The sequence below is a fragment of the Lepidochelys kempii genome, chromosome 7, assembly GCF_965140265.1.
Source record: "Lepidochelys kempii isolate rLepKem1 chromosome 7, rLepKem1.hap2, whole genome shotgun sequence".
In the NCBI taxonomy this organism is placed as follows: Eukaryota; Metazoa; Chordata; order Testudines; family Cheloniidae; genus Lepidochelys; species Lepidochelys kempii.
In genome coordinates this window covers 45029327-45052151 of record NC_133262.1, presented here as the reverse complement: position 1 = coordinate 45052151, position 22825 = coordinate 45029327, and the positions used below count along the sequence as shown (strand labels likewise).

General features: G+C 47.7%; 1 protein-coding gene across 1 annotated transcript in view; it reads right to left on the bottom strand.

Annotated features, from left to right (window-relative positions):
• Positions 1-605: 605 nt before the first annotated feature.
• The window catches only part of HEMK1 (HemK methyltransferase 1, mitochondrial release factors N(5)-glutamine), a 46747-nt gene continuing 24527 nt past the window's right edge, over positions 606-22825 (bottom strand). Inside the window, 6 exon segments of the mRNA XM_073352478.1 lie at positions 606-1165; positions 1506-1619; positions 4294-4389; positions 6081-6186; positions 7682-7731; positions 16518-16582. Coding sequence (XP_073208579.1) covers positions 1099-1165; positions 1506-1619; positions 4294-4389; positions 6081-6186; positions 7682-7731; positions 16518-16582 — 498 coding nt within the window. The 3' untranslated portion in view covers positions 606-1098.

The window sequence follows — 22825 nt, the reverse complement described above, 5'->3', positions numbered from 1 at the left end:
GCTTGTAGTCCATCCTCATGTGGAATATTGGTATAAAGAGCTTCTACATCCACGGTGGCCAGGATGGTGTTTTCAGGAAGATTACCAATGCATTGTAGTTTCCTCAGAAAGTCGGTGGTGTCTCGAAGATAGCTAGGAGTGCTGGTAGCATAGAGTCTGAGGAGAGAATCCAAATAGCCAGATAATCTTGATGTAAGAGTGCCAATGCCTGAGATGATGGGGTGTCCAGTCCTCAAGTCTTCAGATACTTTCCCCTTCCTGTCTAAAACAAGATTTGCCAAAGGAAGGAGTCGATTACCACTAAATTCTGGTTTAAACCCATCCCACATCCTCCTCACAAAGCATTCCATTATGGATCCCATTGTCTGAGATGAAAAATACTGCCTGTTTTGGAATAATGGCTGCACATGTGCTGGTTTGTTACTGAAAGGTCACTCCGGAGGGCAAGACTGTGCATGCTGGCTTGTTGTTGTTGTTGGAGGGCTGCTCAGAAGCAACAGGCTGCACTCGGTGCTTTGTCATGGTAAGATCACTCAGGAACAACAGGGGTTGCTGGGACAGAACTAAATCTGAAGCATTCGTTCTGGAATCTCCGAGCATACCCGCCAAAAGAATTCATAGGCTTTGAAAGTGGAGGTTTAAAAAAAAATAATTAAAAAGAAGCAGACCTACCAACAATCTTAAGTTCTTTTTCCAGAGCAAGACCTAAGCTGTTCATTATGAACTAAAAGTGCCATCCGATGCATGGAGAAATTGTATTTTTATCATATGTATTTGCAGCATCAACAAAAATGAGATGCTTGGAATTGAGATTCCCTCTATGCTAGGTTCTCATACTTATTTCTTGCTTTAGCTGACTGAGCTAATAATCGGTGTCGGACCATCCATGGGAGCTGAAACACCTCTGCAGACTCAGACCTCTGCCCCACCTCCTTTCTAGTGATCCTTCAAGTAAAATCCTCTGTCAGCAATGGATGCACCAGTGACCATCTGCAGAGATCGGAATGCTGGGAAATGCAGTGGAGGGTCCGGTTCCTATTGCTGTGCAGGGATCCCATAGACGACTCAGCAAAAAACTCAAGGGAGATGAACACTGGATCAAGCAAAGCTGTTCTTGTTGATGCAGTCACCTGCTTTATGCTTTTGGATGTGTAGGAACCTCGGCCTGTTGGGGACAAGAATGAACATGGCATTGCATTTTGTCGGAGAATATGAATCCACACCCACCATATAAAGCCACAATTTTCCATGAACGGTAATCCCATCAGATAATGTCAACACTAAGATATGTCAGGAATGCTTGGCAGTGCCCCCACTTCAAGGTAAACTAGAAGTTTGCGGAGTTCGAAGAATGCAGGTGTTTAGGAAGGGGGTGCACTAAGTTGGTGACTGAGTCCCTCTGAGTTTAACCTCAAGACACGAGGATGCAGAGGGCAACTGTACCCAGGGCTGGATGCAATTGCATAAAGTTGAAGGGAACAGTCGGTGAAAGAGAAAACACTTACTTGCCAAAGAAATCCTTGTGGATGGCAGAGACAGAAAGAGACAGGTCAGGGTGACTCTGCAGCCAGTTCTCCACCATCTCTGGGTGTCTGGGATCAACTTCTAGAAACACACTCCTGAAAACATGTGTGTGGGGATGTGGAGGGGAAACAAACACATTTTGTTTGACCAGCTTGGAAATATAGACTCTCTCTATAAAGACACCAGACTCTCTTTCCTAGGATGGTCCAGATGTCTTCATAACTCAGCCTGATAGAATCACCCTCATAAAACGACCAATTATAAGAACACACGAACGGCCATACTGGGTCAGACCAAAGATCCATCTAGCCCAGTATCCTGTCTTCCGACAGTGGCCAATGCCAGGTGCTTCAGAGGGAATGAACAGAGGAGGTAATCATCAAGTGATCCATCCCCTGTCGCCCATTCCCAGCTTCTGGCAAACCGAGGCTAGGGACACCATACGTGCCCACCCTAGCTAATAGCCACTGATGGATCTATTCTCCAAGAATTAATCTAGTTCTTTTTTTAACCCTGTTATAGTCTTGGCCTTCACAACATCCTCTGGCAAAGAGTTCTACAGGTTGAACACATAGCAGGGGAGCGTACAAAGGAGAGAGGGGGACAGGGAAAGGATCTAGATAGGAGGAAGGATGGTCTAGGGGTTAGGCCGCTAGCCTGGGACTTGGGAGACTGCGGAAAATTCCCTTTTTTGCCATGGACTCTGTGTGACATTGGGCAAGTCTCTCTGGGCAAGTCTCTCAGTCCCCCTTCTCTAAAAAGGGGATGGGAGTCCTGCCCCGCCTCACTAGCACTCAGATACTATGGTAATGAGGACCATCTAAGTACCTAAAGACAGAGATGAGGCTAAAAGGGAGCGTGTGATGATGGAGGCCACTGCAGTATGAACGACTGTGATCCTGAAGCACTAGGATGAGTGGAGAGGGCTGGCCAGACCTGAGGTACACAGGTGTCTGAGTCCCCTCTCACAGCACCTTCACACCAGGGTAGCAACACTGAGGGAAATGGTGTCACACCACCAGTGTGACAGGAGCCTATATCTCCAGGCTGCTTGTCTGAATCTGGTCACCTGACAAGTGGTGCTCTACGCATGATGTGGTGTTGGTCTCAGTCCAGTTCCTATTGGACAGGGACCCAACTCAAAAAAGCCACCACCTCGCCAGATGGCCCCCTTGCCGGATGTCTCAGCAGAGAGGCCAAAGACTAGCTGGGCCTGGACTCTATACTCTACATTGCATCCATTGGTGTAGGTGCTGCAGGTTGCACATGACTCACATCAGCAGGGAATGACACTGCAGGTTTGTGCTGCTGCTGCTGCTCATACTGTTCCAGCTTGGTGAATACTTAGGGCACATCAGTTTCCAGAACTGTCAACCCAGCAGCTTTCAGCAGCTGTAAATTCACTCCAGTATCAAACTAGGGACCTAGGAATATATAGCTTTCCATGTACACAGGTATTGCTATCACTGAACTATCTGAATTCACCCCTAGTCTTCTGGAACTGATTACAGCTTTTGGCAGTTTCGTAGGCTATACCGAACTGCAAAAAAAGAGCCAAACCCCAACCATATGCTCCTCTGAAAATCCCCAAACCTTCCCACACTGAACACTTTCTTTACCTCAGCCAAATTAATTACATGCCTGGATTTGGATCTCATTCCTGACCTTAAAAACTCCCTCCCATCAACATTGGCTCTACCTTAAAATACAAAATAAGCACTCTACAGAGCTTAATCCTGTGAAACTCTGAAGAGGATTTTGTGCTTTAGTGGTCACATCAAAGCTCTAAGAATGAATATGGCTCCATGCCTGCACCCCTATAGCACAATGACACTGAATATTCCTGTTCCAACATTGCACAACAGGAGATTTTCAATGAATTCTCTTGGGCTGGTGAAAAGTCAGGACTGACACAGAAGACACTTAGAATGTCCTGGCTAAGTGGAGGGCTACAGTGCTGATCTCTAGTATCTCATGAGGGACATCACAAGGTAGTGAATGGAAGCAGGAAATCTCCTTGTCATTTATCATGGAGAAGATTAATCCCTCAAGAAACAACCCCTGGGATCAGAGTAGCAGCCGTGTTAGTCTGTATCCGCAAAAAGAAAAGAAGTACTTGTGGCACTTTAGAGACTAACAAATTTATCTGAGCATAAGCTTTCGTGAGCTACAGCTCACTGCATCCGATGAAGTGAGCTACAGCTCACAAAAGCTTACGCTCAAATGAATTTGTTAGTCTCTACGGTAACACAAGTACTCCTTTTCTTTTAACCCCTGGGATGTTTTTTTCCCCCTCCTGGGGTGTTTTATAAGATATCTTACCACAGTCCATAAATATCAGTGACCCAGGGGTGTCTATAGTGCTTCTCTCTCCAGATATCTCTCCGCTTAACCGTTTTCTTCTTTTCTGCTCTCCCTTTTCATCTCTTCCCCTGCTATTCTCTTCTCTCTGCTTTTCCTCACTTCTTTAAGTTTCAGGTACCCACTTAAATAATGACCAAGCAACAATACCAAGCAGCTGGGGTCACCAGCATGGTGCATAATCCCCTGGCTGATTGTATTAATATCAGTAATTCTTTACTAATGCACGTGACATTCTTATGTTAAGAGGGAATGGCTTTTTCCCCCTCTTTTCTTATGTGCATTTGACTCCCCCTCGTATTTGCTTATATTTCTGATCATAAAAAAGTGTGAGGTGGGAATAGGCAGAAGATATGAAAAGTCAAATGTAGACAGGCATTAGGATTTTAGTTATGTATCAGCGCTTACCCATGATCCTTCAGGATACAAGGAGCCAGAGCCAGAATTTTTTTGATCACTGTCATCCCATCATTTCCCCCATCCAGGGCACCAAGGTCCTCATAGCTGGAGGTTGAAGACAAGGGATGAAATCTCTCCATTATCCATCATTACACACAGCAGTAAAATGTGTTGTTAGTAGCATCTCCCACTGGGAACAAGCACTAGAGGGGTCTCTGGGCACATGGCACATGAAAGCGATGGCTTGTGGGGCTGCGTCCCAGTGGAAAAGTCACAGTAACTTTGGAATCTGTAAAGAGGGAAGATTGTAAGACCCCTCTGGTGACTCAGATGGGTGGTATGTGTAATAGAGGAAGTTATTCAGAGATTGCCACTGTGACTAGGCTGAGAGAGTCTTGGGGCAAACATCATCAGGCATTCTTGATCTCCTGATGACAGCTATAGCACTGCTCCTGCCGGTCACGTTTAATAACAACAGTAGCAGTAATTCTTAGCTTTGGCACAGGCCTTTTCCTCTCAGAGTGCTTCACAAAGGTGGATAAATGTTTTACTCCCATTTTACTTTGAGTAAACTGAGGGGGGAAGAGGTTAAATGATTTGTTTCAGGTGCCACAGCATATTCAGGGCGGAACGTGGACTAGAAACTAGGTCTCCTCACTTGCCATCTGGTGCCCACCACGCTGCCTCCTCAGCTTAAGGGCGCTCACCAGAACTGCAACTCACTTGGCCAGTAAGTGGCATTATTATTATTCAGTGCTTCAATTGGGCTGCTAGGTGCAATTATATCAATCCATACTTCTCATTGGTGCCAGTTGGAAGGGAAAAGTGGGTGGGTGAGTAGGCAACAGGGCAACGTATCACTTTTTCTCCAGGCTCAAGCACTGCCAACAGCCAAGTTGAGCTGCCATCTAACCTAACACACTGTGGTACAATACAGAAGGATCTACTTAGTTCAGAAAAGTTTGAATTTGCACATCATTATGACAGGAAGTTTCCACCTTTCAGGGATGGGGGTGATTTGTTTTTGTTATGGGGGGAGGGAATACCTGGCATCATGCCAGACGTTGGGCTCAGGAACCAGTTCTAACCTCCAGTTAAATCAATTTTGTGGGAAACAGGCAAAGAGGAAGGTGATGTATCGCATCACATCATAGGTCCAGCTACTGTCCCCAAACGGCCTTACTCAGAGCTTTTTCATTAGACAAAAGCCTTGTAACAGATGGTGGCTCTTGTTATAGCTATCAGTGGAAAGCAAGTCAGTTCTAAGCTCTTGCCCCTCTGAGCTGCAGCCTGATTACTACAACTGGTCCACTGAACCCTGAGGGGAACACTACCCAGGAGACATTAGGGAGTGTACTACGGTGAGTTAGCACGGGAATTTGCCAGGCATTCAACACCACTCCTGCTCTCCCAGAAACAAGGGAAAGTGTTTCCAGCTCACAGACCCTTTCTCTAAGTCATGTAGCGTTTTCACATGTCTTCTGCCCAATTCCTCACAGTATCAGAAGGAGGCAAGCTCACCAGGGAACAAATGGGCCAAGAGGGAATCTCTGAACTAGGTCTGAAGGAGAGAAAATACCAAGATCCTCAGTTTGTGCAGGAATTAAAGGGACGGGCTTCCAAATAAGTGTATAGGCAGGTGGTTGCCCTTCTTGGACTGCATTCCGCCACTCCCCATCCCCGACGGATATCTCCTAACTTGTTAGTACTAGATACCTGAAACTTCTCTACAGAGAACAGAAGAGGATGAAATAATGCATGGGAAAGAGAAAGATAGAAAGGTCTTATCTGACCACCTGAGGATCTCTTCAGCCAGGTGAGTCATGTCTCCATGGAAGACATAAGGTGGGTTACTGACTATAGTGTCCACAGGACCCCAGGGGAGGAGCTGCTCCCAGGAACCTAGAGCAGAAAAAGAATGAAAACCAAATCTCAGCCATAACTATGTACCTTCAAAACTCATCACTCAAGTAAGATCTTGATAACAGTGACTCTATAGGCACAGGTTTCTCTCTCTCTCTATGGACAGGATTTAATTTCACATTTTTGTTAGACTAACCTGAATTGGTCCACCTTCCCACCTTAATTTAAAGGGCATGTCTACATTGCAATCCCAGGTGATGGCATCTTGGGTAGACAAGTCTGTGCTTGCTTCATCTATGTTAGCATTGCTAAAAATAGAAGTGTAGACATGGCGGCATGGGCTTCAGGCATGCAGGCTAGCAATGAGAGTATGTCCCCAAGGTCCTGGGTGGGATTGCACAACCTATGCTGAAGCCCATGCCACCATGTCTGGCCTGCTATTTTTAGCAATGCTAGAGTAGGTCTGTCCACCCAAGTTGTAAATGCACCATAGGCTGCTGTGTAGACATACCCACAGAATACGATAACAGAGAGCTAAGCACATGGAAAGAACCAATCATTCACACAAACAATGTGCTGCAACACAATGCCTTGATGTAGTCGAGGATATCGAATCCATCTGGATCCAGAGTGAAGAATACCATACTCATCTGGATAGGATGCAAATGTTAAGCGCACATTCTCCTCTGTACACCGGTGCCTCTGCAAACTGAAAGTACGGCCAGGAGAGCTTTGAAGATACAAGCTTGTACTGAAGAGGCTGACTCTCAGTTCTCACAATATGTTTCCTCTGCTACTTCAATACTGTACTGACACCTGACATTCCACAGCAGCATAGGGACCTGTGCCCCTCTCAGGTGCACAGTGTGTTACCAGCTTGCAGTCAGCCATATGCAGGCGTGAAAGTAACTTAAAGGACTTACCAGTACGCCGGAGTCCTGAGCAGGGGGCGTGGCCTCAACCGGAAGAGGCGGGGCCTCAACCAGAAGAGGCAGGGCCTTTACATTCCCTGGCCCTTTAAATCACCGCTGGAGCCCTCCCGCCGCTATTCCAGGGCTCTGGCAGCGGGGCTCAGGCAGTGATTTAAAGGGCCCGGGGTTCACAACAGCGGTCGGAGCCCAGGGCCCCTTAAATCACTGCTGGAGCCCTGCCACCGCTACCCCAGGGCTCTGGCAGCAGGGCTCGGACGGTGATTTAAAGGGCCTGGGACTCCGGCCACTGTAGGGAGCCCCGGGTCCTTTAAAATGCTGGCCTGGGGAAGCTGGTCCGGTCTGGCACGGTGTACTGGCTCTTGTCGGTATGCCGTACCATACCGGCTTACTTTCACTTCTGGCCATATGCACATAATGTGAGATGAGATCTAAGCGTAGCAACAACCAGAAACATGCACATGCCAGAGCTGTCTCCTGAGTTACCCATCAGCCAGGATTTGGTCATTCCTGCCCCAGTTGCCTATTGTTTTCATGCCCACCTCCCCTCAGTAAAATAAAATGGAGAAAACATCAGGGGAGGTAGAAATATGAAAAGAAATTACCGGAGGAGACATTGTAGCGGAGAATTCTTATCCTGTCCTGTAGCTGCAACCTGCAGGCTCAAGAACAGAGAAAGTAAGAGATACACTCAGGTCATTCAATGGCACACAATTAAGGCTAAGATTTTGTCACAGAAATTTTTAGTAAAAGTCAGGGACAGGTCATGGGCTTTCGAGAATTTTTCTTTATTGCCCGTGACCTGTCCCTGACTTTTACTAAAAATATCCCTGACAAAATAGGGAGCCGAGCTGTGGGCTCCCCACACTGCCTGCAGAGGTTGGGCAGTTGCAGGGGCCGCTCTGAACTCTGGGGCTTTGAAGGACCCCCAGCAGCTCAGAACACTGGGGGCCTGGCTCAGAACTCCGGGAAACCTCTACCATCTGCGGCAGCTGGAACCTTTGGGGTACGCCCGCAGAGCTGCCGGGGCTCCCGCTGCTCACAGTGGCTGGGAGCTGTGAGGGGCCCACACTGCCGGAGGCAGTCAGGAGCAGCAGCTCTGCCGTCCCGGCCAGCCGGGAGCTCTGAGGGGCCCCCACTGCTCGTGTTTGCTGGGAGCTGCGGGAGGGGGGCCCCGCAATGCCCGCTGTGTCCCCACGGCAGCTGGGAACTCCGGAGGGCCCCTGGCACCTGTAGCCATGAGGAGCTGTGGGGTCCCCCTGCTACAAAGGGGGGACCCGAAAGCTCCCGACCGACAGGGTTGAATTCATGGAGGTCACTGGAAGTCACGGATTCTGTGACTTCTGCAACCTCCATGAAAAAATCATAGCCTTACACATAATTAAACACAGGATATCACACCTACCCATGCAAACCCCAGCCACAATCTGCAGCACTATTACCTAGCACAAAATCTGAGGGAAGTCATGGGTCTGTTCTTTGCTTGCAAAGCAATTAGGTGCAAGTATTCAAAGCAAGGCACAACCTGTGCACCCAGAAAGACCTCTGTGCGCAAGCCCACTGTGCACCTCAAAATTTCCTTTCAAACCCCTGTGCATATCCTTTTGTGATAAAGTGGGATTTTTTTGTAATATTTGTGTGACCCCTATGCATGCCTCAGTTTCCCCTATATGTTGTACTTTTACACAGTGGCGGGGGAAAGGACTGTTGGTTTGGAGACACAAGTGTGTGTGCTGCCTAGCTGTCTGAGCCTGAATGGGTCATTACAAAGGACTGGCCAAGGCTGACTCCAGTTAAAATGACACAGAGGTAGATGCATTTCCCCACTTCTCAGCAGGGAAGCTAAGGAGGGACCCCAGCTTGAGAACAAAGGACTGGGAAGGTGTGAGGTGGGGGATAAGAGTTGGCTCTGGAAGGAGTCAGCGCTCTCACCTGGGAACTGACCAAGGAGGTCAGACAGCTTGAGGCAGACAGAGCCTGAACATGGGGTTCACTTTCACTCCAGCTTGGCCGGGCTTTGGCTAACCAGACTAGACTATATGTTAACCTTCAATTCTCTATGCTAAAATAAGGACTTCCTGTGCTGTGTTCCAGCTGACTAATAAACTCTACTGTTCTGATAACGCTGCCTGAGTGGTGCTGTAAATACTTGGCGACGTGCGTTAATCCCCAAAATATTTATGTCTCTACCAGGAGTCTACTTCAGTTGGACTCTCTGAACAGTGGGGTGGGGGGAGAGAAAACCTTTTGTAGTAATAAACACCCATTTTTTTATGGTTTGTGTGTATAAAAACATCTTCTGTATTTTCCACAGTATGCATCCGATGAAGTGAGCTGTAGCTCACGAAAGCTTATGCTCAAATAAATTGGTTAGTCTCTAAGGTGCCACAAGTACTCCTTTTCTTTTTGCGAATAGAGACTAACACGGCTGTTACTCTGAAACCTCTCCGAACAGAGCTCATGGTGTGAAGCAGGAGCATTGAAGCCCCAGAGGTTCAGTCCAGGAGGTGGTGAGGCTGCATGGCCTATTCTGGAGAAAGGGTGAGACCCCTTGGGAGTCTGGCACATTGAAGGGGTTCCTCCTAGAGACTGTTGCAAAGCTGAGGTTGTAGCACCAATCCTGTGGATCCGTGACACCTTTATACCCTCATCCTCTCCTTTTGCATGCTGTGACAAAGTTCCTCCTCTGCCTTGGTGGGTCCTGCACTTATTGGCGGATTTGCTTGCTTCAGAGATTCATGGCAGCCCTCAGTTTGGCCACTTTTGCTAGTGGCTCAAACCTGTCATTCACTCAGCTAACCTCATCACTGGCCAGCATGGGGAAAAGGAAGGAGAACAATCCCCGTAGTCTCTGCTGATCCACCTAGTGGGTCAGGGGACAGGCCAGGGACCTTCCCCTCTGGTGGGACCCACAGTCCAGATCAACTCCTCCTGTATCCAATAGGGAGTTAGGGGGACAGGGGGAACCCAGGCCCGCCCTCTACTCCGGGTGCCAGCCCAGGGCTGTGTGGATTGCAGCTGTCTACAGTGTTTCGTGTAACACCTGTGTGACAGCTACAACTCCCTGGGCTACTTCCCCATGGCCTCCTCCCAACACCTTCTTTATCCTCACCACAGGACCTTCCTCCTGATGCCAGATAGTGTTTGTACTCCTCAGTCCTCCAGCAGCACTCCCTCTCACTCTCTGTTCCTTGCATGCCCCTCACTGACTGAAGTGAGGTCCTTTTTAAACCAGGTGACCTGATTAGCTTGCCTGTCTTAATGGATTCTAGCAGCCTCTTGATTGTTCTGGAACCGCCCCTGTTACCTCACCCAGGGAAAAGGGACCTGCTTAATCTGGGGCTAATACAGCTGCTTTCTATCACTCTCCTATAGCCATCTGGCCCGACCCTGTCACAATGCATACACATACATATTCACCTAGTGCACTCGCCACCCCACCTCATCTGTACATTAATTATGCCTGCAAAATCTCCTACGTGCGAACCCACCACACCTGCAAAAAACAAACAAAAAACCCCCAACAACCCTCAATTGCTGGCTTCAGACATGCAAAAATGGGGTTCTGTGAGTGCGAGGGGCACGCGCACGTTTTTCTACATGCCTCTTCTACCCTGCTTTGAAAACCTGGCCCTTGCAAGAGTTGTGAAATGTGAATGTATTTGGCTCTAACGCCACAGTGACATTTAGGTGTTTGCATCTAACATGCAGTGTCATGGTGACATGATAATATCATGTGCTCATGTGAGGCAGGGAGTGAAAACGAAAGCATCACAATGCAGCTGATTCACCAGGCAGAACACATACTAAAAGGGTGGGACTTATTTAGGATTAGGTCCATTACGGTGCAATGCTACAGAAAGAGGCTTTAGGGCTTCTCAGGTACAATATCCTTACATGGGCTCTCCCTCCACCCCTGGCATCTCTAAGAGAACACACAGCCGTAGCGGTGCCTCTCAGCTTGAACTGTACCTCACTGAACTCTCTGCACTACTTAGATTCCCTAGGGACTCAGGAGATGTGGGCACTTCTCTCTTGCTGGTGAAGAACAAGACAGTAAGCACATGGCCCTGAGAGGCCCAGGTGACTTTCCGACATATTTCTGAACCCTCTGATCCTCAAGGCTGCCAGAGGCCAGACCACCCCCTTAGCTGCTGCAAGTCAGAGGGGCAAGCCTTGGGGCTGCCAGGGGATGTGAAGGGCATTATGCTCTAGTCCCACCCTGTCACAGTCCTGCCATACCCACTCCAAATCTGCTCCATAATGTCCCACATCCTAGGGGGCAGGGGCCAGATGAGGATTCCTCTTAACTAGGGGAACTCTTACCTGTAGCCCTCATAACCACTGTAAATCCCCTTGGTGCTGCTGGGGTGGAGCACAGTGGGTCCAGGCATGGGAAAGCTATGATTAAATTAACCTGCTACGTTGGCAGTAATCCCATTTCACAAATGGGGCCACTGAGGCACAGTGCAATGAAGTGACAAGCTCCAGGTTGCACAGTGAGGCCAGGTCTACCCTACAGATTTCTGCCAGCTTAGCTCTGTCTGTCAGGGGGGTGAGATGGGATCCCTGACTGACAGAGCTGGGCTAGCAAAAGAGCAAGTGTAGATGCAGTTATACCAGAAAAACTGATTTTACCAGTCTAGCTTATTTTGTTTGGGGGGTTGGATGGTGGTGCTGGAAAATAAGCTATACCAGCAAAAGCACAGCTTTGCCAGGTTAAGCTGCGTCCACACTAGAAGCGCTTTGTGGGTATAGTATACTGGTACGGCTATCCCTGGAAAAGCGCTCCTATAGTGTAGACGTGGCCTGAGACAGTGGCAGTAAGGAATAGAACCCAGCAGTCCTGATGCCCCCTGGCTGTCTGCCTTAATCACAAAATCACCTTTCTCTTCTGAACACCAGATGATCACTTCTTTGCAAAGCCACAGGATTTCTCAGGGTTTGCTGGAGGAATGAGACCCAGGCAAGAGGTGACATCCAGGTCAGCATGTTACTGAGAGCATTCTGTGAGGATTCCAAAAACGCTTCCCATTTCCCTACACTGTATTTATACACTGAATTAGAAGCAGCTTTTCAAAAACCATCCAGCTCCTCCCAGTACACACTCTCCCTCCATGCAGAATAACTCACGTAGCAGACTAAAACCCAGTCAAGGGAGTACAGCATCCAGGATTTTCCTCACCAACTTTTCTATCCAATGCACTAGTGTATTTGGGACACATAGGGGGCCTCATGCTCCACGGGGCGAGAAAGAGTCCTGTTCCATTCCTAGACCCCACCTTGTGCTCCCTAAGGGAGCAAGCACAGAGGGTGCTGTAAGACCAGCACACATTGGCAGTGGGGAAGAAACAGTGTGATGGATGTAGCAGGACAGACTCAGTCCTGTGCTCTATACTAACTCTATCAGCATGTAAGGGCCAAACTGTATTGCAAGGAGCTGGGGCAGAATTCCCCATTGCACAGGGCCACTTAAGCAGCCCTATGTTGCACCCCTCCCCCCGCTTTGTAAGTCTTTGCGCAAACAGTGTGTAGGGGCAGGACGGGTGGGTGGGACAGGGAGCACATAGAGGATAGAAAGGGGAATCGCCACAGTGCACACCACTACGAAGATTTGGGACTGCTCCAGACTGTAGAACAGGCCTCTGGGAATTCTCAGGAAGCTGCTGTAAATTAGAGCACCTTTGAGGCTGCTCTAATCTACACCAGTGGCCATTTCAGCCCCTAGAGCAGCCCAGAATCCTGGGGATGGACGAGTATGATCAAGCCACCTGTCCTCCTCTTCCTGCAGGAGCAGCACAAGATAGGTCCCAGGATGCAGAGACACGGAAGGAAGCCAGATTCTGGTGTCAGTTACAACTCGTATTAACTCACATGGAGCCATGCTGGATTTCCACTGGTGTAACAGAGAGCAGAGTTGGCACAGGGAGCTGACGGGTAAATGAGATGGTGTAATTCTGACACCAGCACTGTCCTGGCCATGATTTCACTGTCAAGTGACAGTTATGGCAGAGTGCATTGTGGCATTAGACAGCTGCAGAGTAGAGCTGATTCTGAAGCCCTTAAAACTGAGCCACAGCACAGGTGGCTGCTGTGGATTGTAGTTCATTTGGTTACAAGTCAGTGATAGCGACAGCCCAGAAAGGAAGAAAGATCCTGTGGGACACCACACCAGCACACCCAGAAGTCTAGGTACTGCCTGAGGAGCAAGATAAAATCTAGACGTAAGAAAAGAAGCAAGGCCTGAAAAGGGAGTTGTCATAAATATAAAGGGAAGGGTAACCACCTTTCTGTATTCAGTGCTATAAAATCCCTCCTGGCCAGAGGCAACATCCTGTTACCTGTAAAGGGTTAAGAAGCTCAACTAACCTGGCTAGCACCTGACCCAAAGGACCAATAAAGGGACAAGATATTTTCAAATCTTTGGGGAGGTGGCACGGGGTAGGGGGTGGAAGGCTTTTTTGTTTGTGCTCTTTGTTTACGTGGTTGTTCTCTCTTGGGACTTAGAGAGGCCAGACAGAAATCCATCTTCTCCAACCCATCCTAGTCCAAGTCTCCAATATTGCAATCAGTATAGGTAAGCCAGGCAAGGCGGATTAGTTTATCTTTTGTTTTATGTGAATTTTCTCTGTGTTAAGAGGGAAGTTTATTCCTGTTTTCTGTAATTTTAAGGTTTTGCCCAGAGGGGGATCCTCTGTGTTTTGAATCTGAATACCCTGTAAAGTATTTTCCATCCTGATTTTACAGAGATTATTTTTACCTTTCTTTCTTTTTTTTTTTTTTTAAATAAAATCCTTCTTTTAAGAACCTGACTGATTTTTCCATTGTTCCAAGATCCAGGGGTTTGGGTCTTTGATGATTTTGTAACAAATTGGTTAGGATATTATTCTCAAGCCTCCCCAGGAAAGAGGGTGTGTAGGGCTTGGGGGGATATTTTGTGGGAAAGACGTCTCCAAGTGGTCTCTTTCCCTGTTCTTTGTTTAAAACGCTTGGTGGTGGCAGCATACTGTTCAAGGACAAGGCAAAGTTTGTACCCTGGGGAAGTTTTTAACCTAAGCTGGTAAGAATAAGCTTAAGGGATCTTTCATGCGGGTCCCCACATCTGTACCCTAGAGTTCAGAGTGGGGAAGGAACCCTGACAGGAGTCAATATGGTGTAGTGAGGCAGAAGGAGCCAGGCATTCTGGATTCTGCTATTGGCTTTGTCAATGACTCACTTTCTGACATAATGTGACCAAGTGCCAATTTTCTGTAATGTTTTTATTATGCCTTTGTGTGCCTCAGTTTCCCCATGTACTTTACATTGCTACCCAATGGTTGCAAAAAGGGTTAGAATGTGGCTTTTGGGGCAGAGCGGGGGACATGAGGTGCTGTGTCACTTCATTGTCTGGGGTGGAATGAATGGATTGTTAGAGGACTGGCTGTAAGTGACCCATATCAATGAAGCCTCCAGAAAGACAAAGGAAGCTGCACCGAACCGAACGACTGACATTGTCCCGGGAACATATGAACTCAGCATGGGTCAGCAGGAAGGGGATAAGTTTGGGTTCTTGGAGGGACTCTGCAGCTCTCTCTAAGGACTGACAGAGAGCCTGAAATGGAGTCCATGGCAGCTTGGCTGGCTGACTGGCTTGGCCAGTATGGACCATGTCTTAACCCGAGATTCTCTACACTCACCTCAGGACTAGCCGTTGCTGTGTTCCAGTCAACTAATAAACCCTGTGCTGTTTTAGAAAAGGCTGCCTGGTGTCACTGCAAATCCTCACAGACAGCCCTGAATGGTTACAGTACACGCCTCCTGCAGGAGTCCTGCTTGGCTAGACTTGCTGCAGGGAGCCACAGAAGGAGAAAGGGTTCTCTGGTGCCCGAAGACCCAGTTTCGGTGTCTCAGAGGCTGCAGCCCTGCCCTGTGGAATTGTGTGGGTCCTTGGGGCCCAGAACACTAAAAGGGTCACTCTCAAGGCACTGGTAATAGCCTGTGGCATGGACCAGAGTCTGGTCTCACTAGGTCATATAATCATAGAATCATAGAATATCAGGGTTGGAAGGGACCCCAGAAGGTCATCTAGTCCAACCCCCTGCTCAAAGCAGGACCAATTCCCAGTTAAATCATCCCAGCCAGGGCTTTGTCAAGCCTGACCTTAAAAACCTCTAAGGAAGGAGATTCTACCACCTCCCTAGGTAACGCATTCCAGTGTTTCACCACCCTCTTAGTGAAAAAGTTTTTCCTAATATCCAATCTAAACCTCCCCCACTGCAACTTGAGACCATTACTCCTCGTTCTGTCATCTGCTACCATTGAGAACAGTCTAGAGCCATCCTCTTTGGAACCCCCTTTCAGGTAGTTGAAAGCAGCTATCAAATCCCCCCTCATTCTTCTCTTCTGCAGGCTAAACAATCCCAGCTCCCTCAGCCTCTCCTCATAACTCATGTGTTCCAGTCCCCTAATCATTTTGGTTGCCCTTCGCTGGACTCTCTCCAATTTATCCACATCCTTCTTGAAGTGTGGGGCCCAAAACTGGACACAGTACTCCAGATGAGGCCTCACCAATGTCGAATAGAGGGGAACGATCACGTCCCTCGATCTGCTCGCTATGCCCCTACTTATACATCCCAAAATGCCATTGGCCTTCTTGGCAACAAGGGCACACTGCTGACTCATATCCAGCTTCTCGTCCACTGTCACCCCTAGGTCCTTTTCCGCAGAACTGCTGCCTAGCCATTCGGTCCCTAGTCTGTAGCTGTGCATTGGGTTCTTCCGTCCTAAGTGCAGGACCCTGCACTTATCCTTATTGAACCTCATCAGATTCCTTTTGGCCCAATCTTCCAATTGGTCTAGGTCCTTCTGTATCCTATCCCTCCCCTCCAGCGTATCTACCACTCCTCCCAGTTTAGTATCATCCGCAAATTTGCTGAAAGTGCAATCCACACCATCCTCCAGATCATTTATGAAGATATTGAATAAAACCGGCCCCAGGACCGACCCTTGGGGCACTCCACTTGATACCGTCTCAGTTTTCCCATTAACAAAACAGGGACAAGTCTACTGACCCAAAGTACTTTGGTCTCCTTGCAAGAAAGGTGCAACGTAAGTACAAAACATCGCTATTATGCCATTTCCTTCCCAGCTGGTGGTCTGGCAAAGGGGATTCACAGGTCAGAAAAAGGGTTTTTTTAACCAAAATAAAAATTCAGGGAAAATTTGTTCCAAAAATTTCTAATTTTCTCTGGATTTTCCAGAGGTTCAAAGCGTTTAACGCACCCTGGCACCTGATGGTGATGAACATGATATCCAGCCTGTGGCTGAGACACTGGGCATATTTGAGAATCATAAGCCAGGACTTTGGTGGCTATTCACTTGTCTCAGGGGATCAGTGTGAGGGATCCTAGGAAGCAATGGGCACTCACAGAGAGAAAAAATGAGCAATGCATATGTTCATACCTCTGAGCATTCTCTCTGGTGAGATTCACAGCAGCTTCCTCTTTATCCACAGCTATCACCCGGCTCTGGCACAGAAGGAAACAAAATACACATTATATCACCAACATTACTGCTGTTAGCTGATGACTGGACATACAGACTGTGGCAAAAGGGGCAAATGAGACAGATGATGCCAATATAATGTCTTGGAAAAGGTCTCTCTGTCTTTCTAACACCAAAATCAGATATAGCCCCTGAAGAATCCATCTTAGGACTTCCACGGAAGCAGGATACTTTGGGGTTGTGTAGTCACACAGGGCTGACCTTACCATGAGGCGAACTGAGGCAGCCGCCTCAGGTGGCAGACTGTGTGGGGGTGGGGGTGGGGGCCACTAGGACCCAGAGTGTAGAATATTGTGTCTGCTGCTGGTGCATATGTATTCTCTCTGCTCTAGATGCACAGAGATGGTGGAGTGCTGTGCTGGAGGAAGGAGGGCACAAGAAACATAACAGGCAGGCAGGAGAAAAGGTGAGAGGGAATAACAGAAAGCAGCAGGAGCGGCAGGGAGAGAGAAGAGGAGGAGCCTCTTATGTACCTCTCTAGCACCCACAGGAGCCTGGACTGATTAACACCAGCTTCTCAGGGAGCTTCCTGTTTCTGCTACTTCCCTGAACCCACTGGAGGAGAACAGGCAGTCAACTGAAGTAGTAGGAGCCCTTAAGACGCTGATATCCTCCCTCACTCAGGCCTGGCTACCAGCCTGCTTATTTGTCCCCTTCAATTGAGTGTTGAGAGCCAATATAGCCGGCACAGAACAGCAGTCATCAGTGAAAGAAGAAAACGCCCCTCTGGGGCAGCATTCAGAAAAAGAAAGAAAGCAAAGGAAGCTTTTCTATCGAAGCAGGAAGGAGCTCTCCTGAGATACATAGACACAAATGTTCACGGTGAGCCTTCTGGCCCCAGTGAGGATGTGAGTGGTGAGGAGATGCCTGATCTTCCAGTTAGTCAGAGTGCAGGTGACCTGGCAGCTTACTGCAGCATCCATATCTTCATCTCAAATGGATGTAACCATGCACATTCCTGAAGAAAAGTGTAGATCAGAGAAGACTGTGGTGGAGGTGCAAGCAACAGCTGCTGCTGAGTTTAGTTCCTTAAGTCTAGATGATCCAGGACTGTGGACCCACTTGAGCAGTAGCGTGAGGGACTTCCTTGTACTGCATGGGCCACAGCAAGTGAAAAACTTCATGTTCTCCAAAGACAATGAAAATAGAAGTTTCCATCCAACACATTACTGGCGTGGAATCCCCAATGGTGACAAAGTGGAGAGGCCATGGCTTATGTATTCAAAAACCCAGAATGTTGCATACTGTTTTTGTTGCAAACTCTTCCAGTCTAACGTTCCAGCCACATTGGGTTTGACAGGAACAAAGGACTGGAAAAATCTGGATAGAAATCTGGCATGCCACAAGAAGGCAGCAAATCACCAGAGAGCATTCCATAGGTGGAAAGAGCTTGAGATGAGACTAAGGTTAAAGGCCACCACAGATGATCAGCATCAAGAGAAGATTGCATCAGAGTCTCTTTTCTGGCAACATGTTCTGAAAAGGCTCATTGCCCTTGTGAGAATGCTTGCAACTCAAAACCTAGCACGGCCTGGCACTTCAGATCAGCTGTATGTGCCAAACTAGGGAAACTTCCTTAAAATTGTGGAGCTGATGGCTGAGTTTGATGCTGTATTCCAGGAGCATCTAAGAAGAGTCACCACCCAAGAAATGTACACACACCATTACCATGGAAAAACAATTCAAAATGAGATCATACAGTTACTGGCAACAAAAGTCGAACAGAAGATTGTAGCAGATCTGAAGTCAGCAAGATAATACGCTGTTATTCTGGACTGCACACCTGACATCAGCCATATGGAACGAATGACTTTAATGGTGCGTTTTGTAACAACAACAGAACCTAGTCCCTGCAATGGTGACTGTCAGAGAGTATTTTCTAGAATTTATTGACATTGATGATACTAAAGGGGCTGGTATGACAAATGTGCTTCTTAAAAAGCTGGAAGACACGGGAATTGCGATAGCTGACATGAGAGGTCAGGGCTACGATAGTGGTGCCAACATGAGAGGAAAGAACAGAGGAGTGCAGACACGGATCAGAGAGTTAAACCCTCGAGCTTTTTTTGTCCCATGCAGTTCTCATTCATTGAACTTGGTGGTCAGTGATGCAGCATCAGCTTCTAGCGCGGCTGCTGAATTTTTTAATGTAATTCAAAACATCTATGTATTTTTCTCTGCATCAACTCATCAATTGCAAATTTTGAAGCAACATCTGGGAACATCCTCTCTGACACTGTAACCACTGAGTGCCACACGATGGGAAAGTCGAGTGGAGGCAATAAAGCCTATCAAACACCAAATAGGGAAGATAGCTGATGCCATAGTTGACATTATGGAGGAAAATGCTATGACAGGAACTGTTTGTGGGAGAACAGTGGCAGAGGGAAACGGAATCACCAGAAACATACATAACGTCAAATTCCTGAGTGGCTTAGTGTTGTGGCATGACTTACTGTTTGAAATAAATGTTGTAAGCAAGAGACTCCAAGGTATTGACCTTGATATATCTGGAGCGATGAACAACTGGACAAAGCAAAGTCATACCTACAGTCTTACCAGTCAGATAAGGGATTTCAAAACGTTCTGAAGAGTGCACAGAAGTTGGCAGAGGAACTTGACACTGAAGCTATTTTCCCATCCATTCAAGAATACACGAGTCACCGAAGAAGACGACATTTTGATTACAAGGCACGAAATAATCCCATAAGAGACCCCAAACAACAATTCAAAGTTGAATTCTTTAACCAGCTGCTAGATTGTGCAATACAGTCAGTTGAAGAACGTTTCATGCAGCTCAAGGAACAAAGCAGTATATTTGGGATGCTGTATGCTTATTCCATAACTCCTCACTATACCTGAAGAAAACCTACACAAGCAATGCAGGGCACTAGAGACAGTGTTGACACATGATGACATGCACAATATTGACGCGAGTGATTTAAGTGATGAACTGAAAGTCCTTTCAAGATACATTTCAGCAGGATCAACTCCAAAGGCTGTTCTGGAATATATGTGCACAAATAAGATTACCACCCTCTTTCCAAATGCTTTTGTTGCTCTGCGCATACTTCTAACACTTCCTGTAACAGTTGCCAGTGGAGAACGCAACTTCTCCAAGCTGAAGTTAATAAAAACACATCTACGCTCCACAATGACACAGGAGAGGCTGGTCAACCTTGCAACCATCTCAGTAGAGCATGAGCTGGCCCAGACTGTGGACCTTCAGGAAGCAGTTCAAAACTTTGCAACCAAGAAGGCACGGAAAGCACCACTTTGATTATTCAATGCCAGTGTTTACTATGCAGACAAGAAAAGTTACATTTGCTGTTCAGGGGTTTGAAAGTTAAGTGTTCCTTAACATTTTTGAACAAGGCATTTAAAGTTATTAGTGCTCCTTTATTGGGGTAGGTAGCAGAGCAGTACCATGAGAGGAGTAGAACAGGAAGAAGGCAGAATTGAGACCTTTCAAAGTTTTGGCCCAAGCGAGGGGGCATGGGGGCGTCATTTGAGCTCACCGCCTCAGGTGCCAAAACGTTGTGGGCCGGCCCTGCGCTTGTAGCTAGGCCTTCAGCATGACTGAATATTTTCATTACCATTGCCAGCATTTTACCTTAATAAAAAGTCTTAGGGCCAGACCTTCTGCTGGTGTGAATCAGATGGAGTCAGAGGAGCTACACCGATTTGCATCAGCTAACGACCTAGTCCTAAATATATCTGTGATTCTGGCAGGCCAGGTGCCAGCTCATGCCAAGGCCCCTAGGCCACACTGAATATTGACAAATGCATAACTGGAAACCAATCTGGCTCACCTGTGTGTTAGCATTGTTAAAACAGATGTTAAGTTTTTATAAATGTATTGAGTGTTTGGACTTAATAAAATGCTTATGACTTGCTGCCTGCATTAATCTCACTTATAATAGCTATTATTGGGAGATGGTAATAGTTAAGTGTTTGCTATGAAACTGGAAACCCCCACTGTCAGGAGAGAAGCATTACCAAGTGTGAGATACCAGTTTACCACAAGAGGTGAGATCTCCTACCCAACAAAAGAAGGCCTATAGACACCAGATGAACCACTGTGGAACGTCCGCAGACAAAAAGACTTTCCTGATTGCTCTCCCCGACACCCAGGAAGAGGGGACATGCACAAACCCTCATCCCATAACAGTTTGAAATCTGGGAAAGGGAATAAAAATCTCTGATCAGAAGGCTCTGTGTCCCTATGCTGTTTGAACTTCAGTGAGGAGGCAAGACTTCTAAGCATAAGCAAGGGATCCCCAGCTGTTTAGTTTGGGTTAGCCCTAAAGGACATCTAGAGCTTGCAAATTACAGCAGCTTCTATTGCCTTTCGAAACCTAAGACTGTAACTCAAGTGTGTGTTTACCTGCTTTAATCTTGTAAATAACTCATTTATTTTTCCTAGTTAATAAATCTTTAGTTAGTTTATCACAGGACTGGCTACAAGCACTGTCTTTGGGGAGAGTTCTAAGGTACAATTAACCTGGGGTAAGTGTCTGGGACAAGAAGTAACCTGAATATTATTATGATTTTTGGTGTAAGAGACCATCTGTCACAACGGCAGACTTGTCTGGGAGGCAAAAGTGCCCAAGGGGACAGTCTGTGACTCCAGAATAAGGCTGTTCTAGTGCTTTAGGAGTTCACAGTTGATATTCTGTTGGCAAAATCTAATTATACAACATGTAACCAGTTTGGGATTTGTGCTCCAATTTGTAAGGCTGCCTTGAGGCTGGCACCCATGTTTGTGAGCCACTCCAGACAGCTTGACAGTATCAACTGGTAAACTGGGACAGAGCAGCCCAGCAGAACAGAGAGTGAGGAGTAGAGAGGAAAGAGCTTCATAGGTTCCTCATGTCTGATGCAGAAAGAATCCATGCCCTAAGGAATCCACTCCAGATTTAAAAGGAGATACACTGTATGCTGGGACAGGTGACCTGGGGTACACAGACTGTTCTGCGGAGAGCTCTATCCTTGATATAACCATACATGACAAGTTGCTAGTTCTTTATCTTAATGCAGCACTTTAGGGCCAAATTCTGTCTTGATGTACATGTCATAGACATTAGTATGGTTGTGTGGTGCGTAAGCCTGCACAGATCTAAGCTGGTGTATTCACTCAAGGCTCATGTATGTTGGCCATTTGGGGAAGGGCTGACGTAACATACAAGGACAGACTGACACAGTCATTTATGTCTGAAAGGCAAGGAGAGCAGCGTGGTGCTTGAGTAGGGAAACCAGAGCAATTTATAATTTGGCCTAGTGAAAACTAAACATCAGCCCAACAGGTCACCGGGCAAAGGGACTTGAGCTACAGGAATGACCTTCCATAGACCTTACAAACTAACCCTCGATGCTTCTTCTCAGTGGCGTGCCAGGACAGTTTTATTAAGGCATGCAACAACTCACTGGCACACCTTAGGCATCCAAAATAGTGTCATCCATGCCACGTGACCTCGCATGTACCATATGGGCCAAGGTGATGCTGTTTGGAGGTGTAGTGGGGTGGTCACCCGCTCCGGCCTTGAAGGGCTTAAAACAATCAGGAGAGGGCTGTGGCTAGGAGCAAGCAGTTCCCAGGCTGATTGGGGAAGCAGGCTCACCTGTGGCCATGCCCCAATCAGGGCTCAGCTGTCCCTTATAAGAGGGCAGTGGGCCAAGAGCAGACAGAGTCTCCTCTAGCTGTGGAGGGAGATCGGCCTGGCTGCTGGGGAGTGTACCAGGGTATCTGAGGTGAAGCAGGGCTGGGGAAGGCCAGAGGAGCTGGGAGACTCCGGACTAGAAAAGCCCCTGGCTGTAGGCTTGGCAGACGGCCTAGGGTAGGTACTGGGATTGCAGGGGGCAGCCCAAAGGTAGGCAGAGGCAGCAGGTCCAAAACCCCCTTGCCTGTGATGATTGGTTTATACACTGCAGTCCGCCCCAGTGTGCAGGGGCTCAGTGGTCACTGGCAGTAGCCAAAGACTGAGGCGAGGTGGGGATAGTGAGTGAGGGATCCCCGGGGAAGGGAGACCCAGGGACTGTGGGGGTACTGCCAGCGGGCAGCACCCTGGGTAAAAGGGACACCGGGGTCCAGGAGGGACACAGGGGCCAGCAGCAAGAGGGACACCGGCCTGCAGAGGGCACTCTGAAGGCTGGAAGAGCTAATTCCCTGAGAGACCAGCAGGAGGCACCACAGGGGTGAGTCTTGC